The sequence below is a fragment of the Notolepis coatsorum genome, assembly GCF_963971535.1.
Source record: "Notolepis coatsorum genome assembly, chromosome: 15".
NCBI classification, from domain to species: domain Eukaryota; kingdom Metazoa; phylum Chordata; class Actinopteri; order Aulopiformes; family Paralepididae; genus Notolepis; species Notolepis coatsorum.
The window spans coordinates 51,784,813-51,801,276 of record NC_140179.1 but is presented as its reverse complement, the minus strand read 5'-3'; the positions used below and the strand labels follow the sequence as shown (position 1 = coordinate 51,801,276).

The window sequence follows — 16,464 nt, the reverse complement described above, 5'->3', positions numbered from 1 at the left end:
GACAAGTTTTCAAACGTCATCAGCACAACAACGTTACCGTATCTAGTTGGTGCACTGTTAGCTAAAGTAAGTTACATTTAGACATTGCTAGCGGACGGTAAACATTTACCCACTTATCGCATTATAAAAGTGACCTTAATTTGGTTGGTGGTGACTAACTGAGCCTATTGATAAAACGTTAATTTAAAGCAACACTCTCAATATTATTGGAAATATCATTACCGTCTTCAGAGTCAGTGGCTCGTTATTTGTGACGTCCCTAGGGGTTGCTCCGTGGTCACTCTTAATATGATAGGAAACACTATTTTGTACTGTTTAGTTGTGTTTCGTGGATTACTGATCTAGTCTCATATAATTATATTATATAAGAGTCGGCTGATAAAATAAGTCGAACAGGTGTTCTGCAAAATCCTAGGCGTGGCTTCCTACGAACAGGACGTTTCAAAGTAAACACTAGCCCCTTTCGTGACTGCGTCGAAAGGGGCTAAGTAAACACTGTCTACTCTGATGAGAGAATGAATAGCAGAGTGGGATGTATCAGACTGTGAATGATGAATGAAAACTTTATTTAACAGATTGCAGAATGGGTACAAATTAAATACAGTACGGCTCAATACACACAATTGTTAACGGGATGCAGACCAGAGAAAGACGTTTGTCTTATTTACATCAGGGTCCCCCATTTTCAATTCATATTGACATTTATGACATACACAACATACATGACATTTATGGCATAGGACATACAGGTATTTAGTACTGATACATTTGTGAGTTGTGACATAAACGGTATTCAAATATACAGTACTGTTACCCATAGATCCTGACAGAGTATATACATATGATGGGGAGGGGACTGTACATTAGGAGGGGGTGGGTGGGCGGTAGAGAAATATACATACGGTGGGGAGGAGACTGTACATTTGGGGGGGGCGGGTGGGAGAGAAATATACATACGGCGGGGAGAGAATATATACATGCGGTGGGGAGGAGACTGTCTATTAGGAGGGGGTGGGGGTTTTGGACAATTACGGTGGCCAGTTTCGAATTGCAGCCTCCCATAGGTGCTCTTTAAGAGCGGTTTTGAATGTGGGTAGGGATTCCCATCCTTTACAGCTTTGGGTAGGGCGTTCCACATTGATGTGGCATAGGGATGCACGATATTGATTTTGACACCGATACCGATAACTTTATGCTCCTCAAGCCGATAACCGATATCGATAACCGATATTTATTGTATTAAATTTTTTTTTAATGTATATATATTTTTTTCTTTTTTTTCCCAACATGAAACAAAACATATCACAATACAATAATAATAATACATAAAAAGACTTCCCAGGACAATAACTTAACACCAACTTAAATGTATATTCCTGTAGTTTTGACCTAACCAGACAACAGAAACAAAAGCCAAGACAACAGTTTTGACTGATAAAGTGACCATATTTATTTTTCCAAATGAAAATTCACAATCCGTCAACAACTTATAATACATCCAACCTAAGACGCTCAAAGCTTTTTTTTCTTCTTTTTTCAAAGCTGTCCGCCTTGAAAGAAAGGCTTTGAGTGGACACATAGCCTAGCAGGTCGCCTGCGGCATCACCACCGCTGCGATGGTGTTAGAAGCCTACGACGACGGCGCGAGCACGCTTGTACCTATTGACGAGTCGTTTGCTAAATTAAAGAAGTTTGACAGAAATGACCCAAGGGCTCAAGCCGCTAGCTTTTAAGCAGTCCTTGGTGGTGCAAATTAACCTGGCTACTACGGAGCAATAAGTGACTGCGTATTCAACTAAGGGTTGCATCAGCCATGAAAGGGGCTAGCTTTGCTTAGCTCCCCGCGTCGTCGCAGGCTTTTAAGTTAACACAATAACACACCATCGCAGCGGTGGTGATGCCGCAGGTGACCTGCTAGGTTGGATGTATCACAAGCCGCTGCACTTTTCCCTCCTCGTGAAACTTCTGCATTGCATTTATTACAAATAGCAAGCAAACTTTTCCCCTCTGAAACAATCCCCACTAGCGTCGCCATCTTTGTTTACAATTTACATCCGCGCTGCTTTCAAGAAACGTACGTGGCTACGTCACAGCCAAGAAAGGGAGCGCTGGATTTGTGTAAAACGCCCTGTTCCTAAACCACACGCTACCAGTCGTACCACAGTACTGGCAAAACGGGAGGAGCCGACAGTCAAAACAAACGCACTTCATCCAAATTCACCCACACCGCATTTTTTTTTACCAAAAAATATATTATATTATTGGAGCTATTAATAACTTTATCGGGATGACGTCATAATTGCTGATATCGGCCCGATAATTATCGTGCATCTCTAATTGCGAAACGTGTTTAGTCCCTTGTTTGAGCCGAATCTGGGTTTAACATGATTTGTTGAGCTTCCTCTGGTGTTGTGGTCGTGGTATTCACTGACCTTTGGGAAGTATTTTGACACGTACATGGGTACCTTAGTCGTATAGTCTTGTAGACCAGGCCCATTGCCAGTTGCTGTACTCTGTCGTCTACTCTAAGCCATCCTAGGTTGTCAAAGTGGGCAGGGGTGAGGTGGGTTCTAGGGGACGGTCAAGTAGTAGTCTGACCAGTTTGTTTTGTGATGTTTGTAATTTTGTTTTTAGCGCCTTTGAGGTGCTTTGGTACCATGAGGTGCAAGTATAGTCATAGTACCCTTGAATGAGTGCTCCTGCCAGAGTCTTCAGGGTGATCTTGTTTACCAGAGAGGAGATCCGGTACAAGAATCTAGTTCGTTGGTTGACTTTCTTTTATTACATTGGATGCCATTTTGTCGCAGGAAAGATTTGCCTCTAGGATGGAACCCAGGTAGGTAATTTCTAGGGCTGTCTTAAATACTTCAAAGCTTCGAAGCTTCGTTCGATGGCACAAGCTTCGAACATAAAAAAAAAATCGAAGTTTAAAAAAAATATTTTTTAATATTTTTATTTTATTTTTTGCCTCCAAAATCTTGCGCCTCCATTCCAATGAAACCAAAGTAAGCGGCGCCTTCCCGCCTCCATTCCAATGAAACGAAAGTAAGCGGCGCCTCGACTCCACCTCTCTACAACAAGCATGTGGAGATTATCTGTGTTGAAAATGAAAACAACAAGGACATGTGCAGCAGACATGTCGACGAAGAAGCGAAGCAATGCCGTTTGTTATTTAAGACTATGTTGGACAGATTTGTGTTCATTGTGCTGCTTTTTTAAAGTGTCCCGACCCATATAAAAATATTTCTTAATAAAACGTGCTTAATTAAGTCTAATTCTGCCTTTGTCTCTATCAACTACATATACATATTTATATAATTGTTTGCTTGATAGACGAAGGTTGCAACATAATTATGTAATGTCATGTCATGGCAGGGCAGCCGAGTGAAACCTTGTTGGCTGTGTCAGTCACGAAAGGGGCTACTTAATTAATTAATCCAATCCACTTTATTTATAGAGCACATTTAAAAACAACAACGTTTACCAAAGTGCTGTACAAGTCCCACAACATAAGATTAAAAAAAAATATATATATTAAATGTTTTTTTATTATTTTTTTCTTTTTTTTTCTCGAAGCTTCGAATTAAAATCGAAGCTTGGCCCGAAGCTTCGATTGCCAAAAAAAGCTTAGAAGGTCAGCCCTAATTTCAACTTTCCTTGTGACCATATTTGTTGTATACTCATCTAGTTATTTAGTACAACATATAATAATGAGAAGACACGAGACAAGGGTAAATTCCAGTTGACAGCTCTTTAGTGGAAAACTCAACACAGGTGATTACAATGATGGCCGTACTTATTAGCAGGGGGCGTGACGGTATCTAATAAGGGGCAAACTTAGAATGTCAATACACAACATATCCCTCCCCCTTAACTTTGAAGGTTCCCCTAAAAAGTAAGTACTTAAACATTAACAAAAAAACACTAATTGTCACTGTGGTTTGGTATTCCTCATTCTATAATTAACTTAACAAATCGTTTTTAAACTTAAACTTTCATTGGCTAGTAACCTTTGCCTGAACTAGGGAAAGAGGGTAGACTACCTCAATTCCCAGACTGAACCCTGGGGATTATTCTGCCCCAATTGTAAGGGTTAGTCTATCAGGAGGGCGTCTGACTCTACTGGGGTAACGACCTGTAGGCAAGTCAGTTTCATTGTCTTTTGGGGAGGACTGTAGGAGTCCGGGTCTGGGAGAAGTGATGGCTGGGATAGATCAATAAAAATAAAAATAAAAAATAAATATATATATATATATTTTTTTACTTTGTTAATACCCTAGTTACAGTACATCAACCAAATTAAACTGTATCAAGTCAACTGAAAATGTGAATAGCATGAAAAAAATAAAAATAAAAAAATTCTCCTGCGAAATAAGCTGTGACCTGTTTTGACCTGGTCGTTCATACTAATACAATTGGCAGTATTAGGGGGTGGGAAGCTGATGGGTGGGGATCGGACGTTGTGGACAGCGACTCCTACAGGTCGGTTGGTGCGCCTGCGCAGCAAAATCAGGTAGCGACGGGGGCGGTGTGCCCTCCAAACGCAGACCCCCGACGCTGAGAGATCGCGCTGTGCAGGTGAAAAGATGCGACTGCTGCTTCCTCGAGTACCGGAGGGGACACGTGATGTAAGGCTTAGTCCACATTGCAGCCGGCTTGTGGGAGGCATGGCCTAACAATGTTCGAGACAGGGGAGGGTAGAATTGGACAATACGAAATTGGGATGGGAGAAAAATAGAAAATGGGAGAAAAAAGTAGATAAAAAAAGAGAACCTGGTTTTAAGTTTTTAACTGCAGCCTAGTTGATTATTGAGTAATTTCCAAAGTTCACGTGGTTTGTTTTTGTTTTCCTCAGTTTTGTCATTGATGAATTTTTTTTTGCGGTTTTGATCATGGTGTTTACATCATTTCTTAGTCTGTTTCTTTGAATTTTTTGCAACCACGTGGGCTTGGAGTTCACTGTTTGAGCTTTTGGAAAGCTTTGTCTGACTTTTATGAAGTTCAGAGCATTTTTTGTCTCTGGTTTTCATAGCGGCCAGTATTTCAAGTTCAAGTTCTTTAGTTCAAGTTCTTTAATAGTTGTCATACAGAAGTACAGAATACTTTCATACAAAATGCTTCTTACTGTTACGCTCCAGAGACTGTGCTAGACAAGATAGTGTGCATCCATGGCTCAGCGCGATTTTTAACCCTGGTGGTTCTTCGTTCTTAGGGGTGCCATGTTGTTGAGTATTGTTGTGAATTTGGTTTTGAATCCAAGCCATGTTTCTTCAACCGGTGTACCACTGAGTTCATCTGACCAGTCCATGCTCTCCAGTTCTTGGTTAAAGGCCTCTCTAGTAGGTTTTGAGGTCTCTAGATGTGACAGCCGGCATTCTGTTTTAGCTTTTTGCGGGTACAGAAAATCATATAATGATCACTTAGATACTAGATAACCAACTGAGCTGTTACTCTGACACTTTTGTGTCTTCTGAAAACTGCATATTGTCATAAGTGTCATATTGTGAAAAAACTACACCATTAATTACCAAATCACAACAACTAATTAAGCATTACATCACGCGCAGTAGTGGTTTGTGAAAAATAAACCATGCTTAGGGGTGGTCGTTAGACCCCCCTAGGCATCCTAGGCATGGTTTATTGTTCACAAATCACGACTGCAAGTGGTGTAATGCTTTTATACAACTGCCACATTCATCCAACCTTATTGCTATACAATAAACACACATTAATCGAAGATTTATTGAAAAAAACATCTGCCACAAAAAGTAGTTCCCACAACAACAAAAAAGAGATTGCCTCCATGTGGAAGCAGCTCGGAAGTGCATCCAACCAACTAACACATCCAACTGTCTTTCAACTAAGACATCCAACCATGAACTAACACATCCAACTGTCTTTCAACTAAGACATCCAACCAACTAACACATCCAACTGTCTTTCAACTAAGACATCCAACCAACTAACACATCCAACTGTCTTGCAACTAAGACATCCAACCAACTAACACATCCAACTGTCTAGTTTCAACTAAGATATCCAACCAACTAACACATCCAACTTTTCTTTCGTTTTTAATTATGAAGTTAGCGGTTGTTATTGGAATGATTGATTGATTGATTGAACATTTTATTACCAGATGCAGAATGGGTACAATACAGTACGGCTCAATACACACAATTGTTAAGGGGATGCAGACCTACTTTCTATAGAACTTCATTCTTAGATGCTTCTATAGAAAGTAGGTAAAACAAATTAAAAAGTTTTCTTTGCCCTATAGAAAAAAAAATGTTTTCTTCGCCCTATTTTTTTATTTCTTTTTTTAAACCTACTTTAGAGGGCCTAAACTTCACCAGTTGGAAACCAGGCGTACAGTAATACAATTATCAATCAATCAATCAATCAATTCAATAGGCCATGCTCACTTAAAACAGCGCAGCACTCAGCTGCTTCTATGTCAGTCTGACTCTCCCCCGCCGTTGCAGACAGGTGTGTGTGTGTGTGACTGACTGACTGACTGACTGACTGACTGAGCTCTGCAGTCGGGGGCAAGGAAGATTTTTTTTTTTTTTAATTGCAAATAATCATTCAATCAATCCGCAATTTTCCTTTTGTTCCACAATGACTCATGACCCATAGATTACACAATCCAACATTGTGTAAGAGACTAAGACATTCGCCGTGACAGAATCGGTTATTATTTAGTCGTTATGACGCTATCAACATATCCATTTGTAAAGATTATTGTCCGCCATCTTGTTTTTTTTTTTTTAAACTCTGACGCGGAGTGATAGTGATTCGGTTGTGGGCGGGTCCTGGGACCAAGAGCGTGGAATTGTGACAGATACATACGTGTAAATTGACTTTCAGCCAATCGGAATCGAGATATTTGCATGCCGTTGTATAACACGTAACAGTACACAGTAATTTGACAGTAAGTCAGAGGGACCACGGAGCGACCCATATGGACCATACGAACACTACAGGCACGCCAAATGGATGGCGGTGGCATAATTGGAATAGTGTCCATCTAAGTGATCTCCAAAGCCACTGTAGAGCTGACTTCTTTAATGTTCTGTTTTCTGTCCCTCCTACAGTCACCATGACATCAAAAGGTGCCAAGGAAACCATAGTCTCCAAGCTGGGGTTCAAATCCAGCAGCTCCTCTAAGGCCGAGGCAGAGCTCAGGAAGGAGAACGCAGAGCTCAGGAAGGAGAACGCCCACCTCCGTAGGAAAATGGACGAACTGGCCAAACGACATGTCAGGCCTCCCGACTCTGACAGCAGCAAACTGCTGGAGGTAAACTATGACGGGGGAGCAGGGCTTGGCTTCTGTGTTGAGGGACACACATTAGGGGGAGGAGGTACGGGAGGTATTATTACTAGATATTCCCCCATCTGCAAAGATATTTATTGTTGGACATGACTTAGTCCTGAGTTCCATAACTGTCTTTCTATTCTATACTGTAGGTGGGGATATGACGTTGGAGAGAGTGAAATCTATGATTATTAGTCACTCTTACTCTTTTTTCGTTGTACCATTGTGACAATGACAATAAAGATCATTCATTATATAGTTAAGCATTACATCACGTGCAGGAGTGGTTTGTGAACAATAAACCATGCCTAGGGGTGGTCGTTAGACCCCCCTAGGCATCCTAGGCATGGTTTATTGTTCACAAATCACGACTGCAAGTGGTGTAATGCTTTTATACAACTGCCACATTCATCCAACCTTATTGCTATACAATAAACACACATTAATCGAAGATTTATTGAAAAAAACCATCCGCCAGAAAAAGTAGTTCCCACAACTACAAAAAAGACAAGGTGTGTGTGTGTGTGTGTGTGTGTGTGTGTGTGTGTGTGTGTGTGTGTGTGGGTGTGTGGGTGTGTGGGTGGGTGGGTGGGTGGGTGGGTGGGTGGGTGTGCGCGCGTCGGACAGTGTGAGAGTGAACGCTGCAGTCAGTGGGAAGGAAGTAGAAATTTAAAATAAAATTGCCAATAATCAATCAATCAATCCGCGATTTTTCTTTTGTTCTAAAATGACTCATGACCCATCAATTACATCATCCAACATTGTTTAAAGGACTAAGACATTCGCCTTGACAGAATCGCTTCATATTTAGTCGTTATGATGCTATCAACATATCCATTTATTAAAGATTATTGTCCGCCATCTTGTTTTCTCCCGGAGTGAGCCGGCGGAGTGATATGTGATTCGGTTGTGGGCGGGTCCTGGGCCCAGGACCGTGGATTGTTCCCAATAAATACGTGTAAATGGACTGTTTCAGCCAATCAGAATCGAGAAATTTGCATGCCGTTGTATAAGGAGGTGTAGTGGTTACGTCATTGTTGTTTCCGGCCGGTCCACCTCGCTTGAAATTGCAATGTATTTCCAATGGACACATTTCTAAATCGTCTAGTTTAAAACAAATAAAGCATGAACATTGGCATGGTGTACCTTTCTGTGTGTATTCATCCACAATCTATAGCTCAACATGAAACAATTCGCAATTAATTGTAAAATAATTACGTATAATTTGATTTCAACCAAAAATGCGTTTTTTTTTTATTATCTACCTTTTCTGTATTTTTCTCTCATCCCAATTCATGAACATTGGCATGGTGTACCTTTCTGTGTGTATTCATCCACAATCTATAGCTCAACATGAAACAATTCGCAATTAATTGTAAAATAATTACGTATAATTTGATTTCAACCAAAAATGCGTTTTTTTTTTATTATCTACCTTTTCTGTATTTTTCTCTCATCCCAATTTAGTCGTTATGCCAATTCCCCCCTCCCCTTCCTGGTCGTTGCGCCCATTTGCCCCCCACATGCCGGTCTAGGGAGCCCTGAAGTCTATCACATGCTTCCTCCGACACATGTGGAGGCAGCCAGCCGCTTCTTTTCACCTGACCGTGAGGACTCTCACTGGGGAGGTGTAACGTGTGGGAGGATCAGACTACCCTCCCCAGTTCCCTCCCTCGCTGTGCAGGCGCCCTGACCGACCTGTAGGAGTCGCTGTTTACAACGACCAGGACCCACCCCACCGGCTTTCCACCCGCTGACACTGCCAATTGTGTCAGTATGGACAACTTACCAAGCCGGAGGTACTGCTGGCAGTTGGATTCGATCCAACTGTCTCTGCGGTGGTAGACAGATGCTTAGTCCGCTGCGCTACCCGGCCGCCCCTCAACCAAAAATGCTTAAACAATAATGTTGGTGATAGAAGGGAACTCATTTTGTGCAAAAATGGAAAGCTTGCCAATGTTCATGAGGCAGAATTATTACAATAGCCGACGATAATACATTTTCCCAATGATAAATCCCTATACGGGTGGACCGCGCGGGAAATTAAAGTGACGTCAGACTACACCTCCCTATATTCTTTCATTGGACTAACTTGTAATGAATGAAATGGTGAAATGAAATGCTTCCCCATCTTTCTGTGGATCTCCTGAAATTGTCGGAAATTTGTTTTAAGCTATAAATATTGGATCCGATTTTTTTCTCTATAAAAACAGCATTTAACAGTGAATTGTATAATTTGAAATTGCCTTTTAAAATGAAAAATAGTACTTGGAAAAGTACTTGAAAGTCCTTGAATTTTATTTTGCAATGTCCGTGGGAACCCTGGTACCCATTCCCACCTGGGAGCTTCCCAGTGCCACCAGTCTGACACTTTTGGCTGCCGAGCAGCTCCACTAGAGCAGTTGGGGGTTTGCTTATTTGCTTGAAAGGCTGCTGCCATTGGGCAAAGGTAGAGCATTATTTCTGTCTGTGTCTCTCTCTCTATATATATATATATTCCATATGATCTCTGTTCATATAATTTATCTGGAACTCAGACATAAAATACAGAAATTACAGTAGATATCAATCATTGGAAAATAATTTCTCAAGTACTCGTTAAGGAATGGAAGTTTGGAACGTGTAATCTATTTAGAGAAAATGTTGATTTCTTAACATCCCTAGATGGATAGTAAATGGACTGCCAGCTTGTTCAATTAGGGGTTCAGTGTCTTGCTCAAGGACACTTCTGTCGGGAAGCGCTGGAATTGAACCGGGAACCTTCAGATTACCAGATGACCCCTCTACCTCCTGAGCCACTGCTGCCCCCAAAATCCCTAAATGCGACTATGAAGTCGTCCAGTCTAACAGCTGATGATTTGTGTTTGTCGGTTCCAGAGGATCCTGTCTCTGGAGACGCTCAGAGAAAAGAACAACCAGCAACTGCTGGTGAAGGAACATGAGCTGGAGACCCTGAGAAAACAGCTGTCTGCCAAAGGAGGAGAGGTACACACACGCACACGCACACACACAGTCAGCTAAGAGAGGAGAGGTATACACACACACACAAGGCTAGATCCACAAAGAATGGATTGCACGGAGCAAGTTGCACACTTACTTACAATTAATTATTTGCTTAACCTTTATTTACCCAGGGTAGGTTCGCTGAGCACAGATGCTCTTTTTTAGCTACGCCCTGCTTCACATTCACACATTTCCATTCATACCTGGGAGCTGCCCAGTACAACCACAGTCGACACCATTGGCCACTGAGCAACCGTGCAGATTGATTGATTGAATCAACATTTTATTAACAGATTGCAGAATGGGTACAATACAGTACGGCTCAATACACACAATTGTTAAGGGGATGCAGACCAGAGAAAGACTTTCATCTTGTTTACATCAGGGTCCCCCATTTTCAATTCATAATGAATTGTAAGTAAGTGTGCAACTTGCTCCGTGCAATCCATTCTTTGTGGATCTAGCCCACAGTCTGCTAAAGTAGGAAAGGTACACACACACAGTCTGCTAGAGGAGGAGAGAGGTGTATATACACACACAGTCTGATAGGGGAGGAGAGAGGTATATACACACAGTCTGATAGGGGAGGAGAGAGGTATATACTAGGGATGCACGATAATTATCGGGCCGATATCAGCAATTATGACGTCATCCCGATAAACCCGATAAAATTATTGATAGCTCCGATAATATATATATATATTTCTTTTGTAAACTAATTATTATTTTTATTTTTTTATTTTTTTATTTTCATGTCAACGTTCACACGCACAATATATGCTTACTTACGTTATGTTTGACTTGATTCAACAACAAAGCAGTCGGGGCAATGGCAAGCTGAAAACGGTCGAAAATGTGGTTATTTGAACTTTGGATTTATTTTTTCATAACTGAGGTAGGTAGATTACATTTTTAGAGACTAAAGTACCGAAAAAAGGTACCGTTGGGTACCGGTATCGATTCACAGGTACCGGTACCGTATCAGTTCAAATGTGAACGGCACCCATCCCTACTGACGAAGCACAATACCTGTTGGTTTTTAGTTCACTCATTGTTCAGGGAAACACATTGTTAATGACATTGACGGATTGTGAATTTTGTGATTGACTGAAATTATATTTATTTGGAAAAATAAATATAGTCACTTTATTTGAAGAGTCAAATCTGTTCTCTTGGCTTTGTTTTGTTCATAGTAGTAACGCTCATGTCATGATAAATCGGGTTAGGTCAACACTACAGGAATATACATAATAAAAAAAAATTATAATACAATAAATATATATATATCGGGTATCGGTATCGACCTTGAAATCAATATCGTGCACCCGACACACAGTCTGATAGGGGAGGAGAGAGGTATATACACACAGTCTGCTAGAGGAGGAGAGGGGTATATACACACAGTCTGATAGAGGAGGAGAGGTGTATATACACAGTTTGATAGAGGAGAGGTATATACACACAGTCTGATAGAGGAGGAGAGGTGTATACACAGTTTGATAGAAGAGAGGTATATACACACAGTCTGCTAGAGGAGGAGAGAGGTATATACACACAGTCTGCTAGAGGAGGAGAGAGGTATATACACAGTTTGATAGAAGAGAGGTATATACAGTCCGCTAGAGGAGGAGAGAGGTATATACACACAGTCTGCTAGAGGAGGAGAGAGGTATATACACAGTTTGATAGAAGAGAGGTATATACACACAGTCTGATAGAAGAGAGGTATATACACACAGTCTGATAGGGGAGGAGAGGTGTATACACACTAGGGTGTAACGGTACACAAAATCCACGGTTCGGTACGTACCTCGGTTTTGAAGTCACGGTTCGGTATTATTTTCGGTACAGGGGGGGGGGGGGGGGGGGGGATACAAAAAAAATTGCTTTTCATTTATCTTTATTTAACTGTATTAAACAATATAAAACGAATTGGCCATAATTTACTGAGCAAACTAATGCTTTCATGACTGTGATGCTTGAATAAAGGGGCAGCCAGGGCTTGCATCACAGTCACGAAAGAGGCTAGTTTATACAGAGCTGGTGGTATGACTTGCTGGCTGAAATACGGACGAGAGGGAACTAGGTAGCGGGGCTATATTAGTTTTAACATGTGCTTAAACCCAGTGTTCTCGACAACGGAGTATGGTCGCAGATCTGCTGCTATAAAAACAACCTATGGCGTTTGTTATTGCTTTGGCCCGGTCTGAATTAATAGCGAGATGCTGCTTGAATGCCACAGGGAGCTGGGTGTGCACTAGGATCTGTTTCTTCCTTGTACCAGTGATATTCACATTCGGGTGATGCCGTTTCAAATGCGTGATAAAGTTCGCAATAAAGTTGAACAATGACATGGCTCTGGCTTGTCAGTTAGTATTGACTCGCCATACTAAGGCTAATATGCTATTGAATTACAGCTCTCGTTCAGTGTAGCTGCGCGCTGCGTATGGATGAACAAACAACATCCGGTTAGTTGTGCACGTTATATTAGGGCCGGGGGGATTTAAGTTCTGCAAAAAAAGGTTCCATACCGCTGCAAATAAAATTTATTTATAAGGCCCGACAACACACGTTAATGTCCCCATGGGCTGTACAAGTCTTCTTTAAACAAGTCAAGAAGAAAACATAACAATAAGTCAAGAACAGAACAAGAACACCATAAGGTCCAACAAATTTAAAATAAATGAAAGAATGCAAGCACTCCCAGACATACCCCACGCGAAGGTAAGGAAAAACTCACTAAAACCTAACAATAGGGAAAAATGCTCCACAGGCAGTGTGGAGGAGAGAAACCTTAGAAGGGCCATTCAAGGGGGGATCTCCCTTCTTAGATGTCAGTGATAGTAGTGTTGCAGACTAACAGTTGGTAAGCATGCACTCAAGTGTGTAGTGAAACACAGATGAGTGCATGCAATAGCAACTGGACATTTTGAAAGATTAAAGATAGAGCTGATAGCGATAGCAACTGAACATTTTGAAAGATTGAAGATAGAGCTGATAGCGAATCTATTTGAGGCACTCGTTCGGTGCACAGCGCGTACTGTACCGGAGGACCACATTGAGGCGGTACAGTACGTATCCGCGTACCGTTACACCCCTAACACACACAGTCTGATAGGAGAGGTGTATACACACAGTCTGATAAGGGGAGGAGAGGTATATATACACACAGTCTGATAGGAGAGGTGTATACACACAGTCTGATAGGGGAGGAGAGGTGTATACACACAGTCTGATAGGGGAGGAGAGGTGTATACACACAGTCTGATAGGGGAGGAGAGAGGTATATACACACAGTCTGATAGGGGAGGAGAGGTGTATACACACACAGTCTGATAGGGAGGAGAGAGGTATATACACACAGTCTGATAGGAGAGGTGTATACACACAGTCTGATAGGGGAGGAGAGGTGTATACACACAGTCTGATAGGGGAGGAGAGGTGTATACACACAGTCTGATAGGGGAGGAGAGGTGTATACACACACAGTCTGATAGGGGAGGAGAGGTGTATACACACAGTCTGATAGGGGAGGAGAGGTGTATACACACACAGTCTGATAGGGGAGGAGAGAGGTATATACACACAGTCTGATAGGAGAGGTGTATACACACACAGTCTGATAGGGGAGGAGAGGTGTATACACACAGTCTGATAGGGGAGGAGAGGTGTATACACACACAGTCTGATAGGGGAGGAGGGGTGTATACACACACAGTCTGATAGGGGAGGAGAGAGGTATATACACACAGTCTGATAGGAGAGGTGTATACACACACAGTCTGATAGGGGAGGAGAGGTACACACGACTAGGGGATGTATAAGATATATGATTAGAGCTCTGTAATATGAATACCTTTTAACACAAACCCCTAATGAATCCCATCATTACACTCCTAAATAAAACACAAAACGGACATTGTAACTGACATGTGGTGGTGGTTGTGTTCCAGGCGGTGGTGTCGCTGCAGGTCCAGCTGGAGCAGCGGAGGAGGGAGGTGGAGCAGAGAGACAGGCTGTACCAGGCCCTCTCTGAGGAGACGCAGAACCTCAAGAACCAGCTGGCCGCCGTGCCGTCCCGCTGCCAGGTCCTGGAGACACAAATCAAATCCAATCAAATGTATTTGTAAGGCCAGACGACACACGTTAACCCTTTCACTGCCACACTACAGAAGGTTAACCCTTTTGTGGTGTGGCAGTGAAAGGGTTAACCTGTGCATTGTCGCAGTGAAAGGGTTAACCGTTTGGTAATGCGGCAGTGAAAGGGTTAAATGTCCCCATGGGCCGGACACGTCCTCTTTAAACGAGTCGAGAAGAAGCATCGCGATGGATCAAGAACGGAACAAAAAACACCATGAAATCCAAATTAAAATGTAAAATAAATAAATGCAACACTCCGAGACATACCCCATGCGAAGGTAAGGAAAAACTCACTAAAAACCTAGCAATAGGAAAAAAGCACCACAGGCAATGTGGAGGGGAGAAACCTTAGAAGGGCCGTTCAAGGGGGGATCTCCCTTCTTGGATGTCGGTGATAGTAGTGTTGTTGCTATGAAACGGGTGAAACGGTTGGTAAGTATGTACATATATGTGTAATGAAACACATATGTACATGCAATAGCAACTGGGGTACATAAGAACATTTTGAAAGATTGAAAATAGAATAGAGCTGATGACGGATCCATTTGACTGAGATATGGGGGCGACGTAGAGAGCATCGTATCCTCTTGGCCATCCCCACGGGACGTCCACCACTTTGGTCATCACCACGGGACGTCCACTACTTTGGTCATCACCACGAGACATCCACTCACAGTGAGACGGGGACAGGCGTTGGGACAGTTTGCGTGTTTGTGATTGGCGGACATGGCAATAGATACATGTAGTAAGCATATATGTGAATAGAATCAGTATGAGAGAATTGTGAAATTAAGTAATAGATAGAACTAAGAACTACTGCAAGCGTATGTATACAGGATGAGATACTAGACGATGGCTCAGGGCCATATGCCCCGGGGGGGCAGGAGAAACCACTCGGAATAGGTCGAGGCAGAGCAGGTAAGGTTCGACGTTGCAGGTCAGACGGAAGGCGTTATGAAGCTGTTCCATGGGACCGGTGGTGCTCATGTCCAGTATGAGGTAGAAGGTCACTGGAATGGCTATATCGATATATTCACTCATAGCGCTTTCACACCGGCAGGGCTCTGCTTCTAGCGCCCGGTTCCATACTGGAGCCTTTGAACCTTGGTGCTCTCTGGCGAACCAGCCCGCGTTTACACCTATTTAAGCAGAACCAACGTTCCACCGTCCCCGTCATCAACGGGGGGGGGGGGGGGGGGGGGCGTTACTCAGGTGTAGGTAAACATAATGCGTGGAGAAAGGCTTAGCGAGCCTCAGCGCGCACACACACACACACACTGTATACGTTTGAAATGAATCGTTCCAGCAAAGTAGGCTTCTATTATTCAAATTACTTGTTTTAATGGGTATCATATTAGCATGACATCTGATTTATTAATGCCAATACTGGACTACAAGCGCAATTGGCTCTTGACAAGTGTGGATTAGTTGGTCAAAGTTAACGTCGGACTGTTAGCTCAACTGGTTAGTGCCGCTGTCTCTGGATCCTATCGTCCCAGGTTCAAATCTCTTGGTTACAATATATATATTTTTTGTAACGTTAATTAATTTATCCACTCTGGTTGGATGGTGTATTGTACTTGTGCTGTATAATGACAATACATTTGAATTGGATCTCATCTTGAGATCGCTACCTGTTGAGTGGATCAGCATGGTGCAATGTCTACCTCTGAAGCTGTTTTATATAGGGCACATTTCTCCACTGTCGTGTTCATATGGTTGTGATCCACTCAACAGGTAGCGATTTCAAAATGAGATTTGATTAAAATGTATTGTCATTATACAGCACAATACACCATCCAACCAGAGTGGATAAATTAATTAACGTTAAATAAATAAATAAAGTTGTGTAACCAAGATATTTGAACCTGGGACCATAGGATCCAGAGACAGCGGCACTAACCAGTTGAGCTAACGGTCCGACGTTAACTGACCGATTAATTCATGGTTTACAATTGTCAAGAGCCAATTGCGCTTGTCGTCCAGTATTGGCATTAATAAAT

General features: G+C 42.2%; 1 protein-coding gene across 4 annotated transcripts in view; it reads left to right on the top strand.

Annotated features, from left to right (window-relative positions):
- Positions 1–16,464, top strand: part of cep55l (centrosomal protein 55 like) — a 71,366-nt gene that overhangs the window by 210 nt on the left and 54,692 nt on the right. For all 4 annotated transcript variants that reach the window (XM_084330666.1, XM_084330665.1, XM_084330663.1 and 1 more), the window contains exons 2-4: positions 7,098–7,300; positions 10,196–10,303; positions 14,275–14,409. In XM_084330666.1, coding sequence (XP_084186792.1) covers positions 7,103–7,300; positions 10,196–10,303; positions 14,275–14,409 — 441 coding nt within the window. In that variant the 5' untranslated portion in view covers positions 7,098–7,102. The remainder of the gene's footprint in view (positions 1–7,097; positions 7,301–10,195; positions 10,304–14,274; positions 14,410–16,464) is intronic.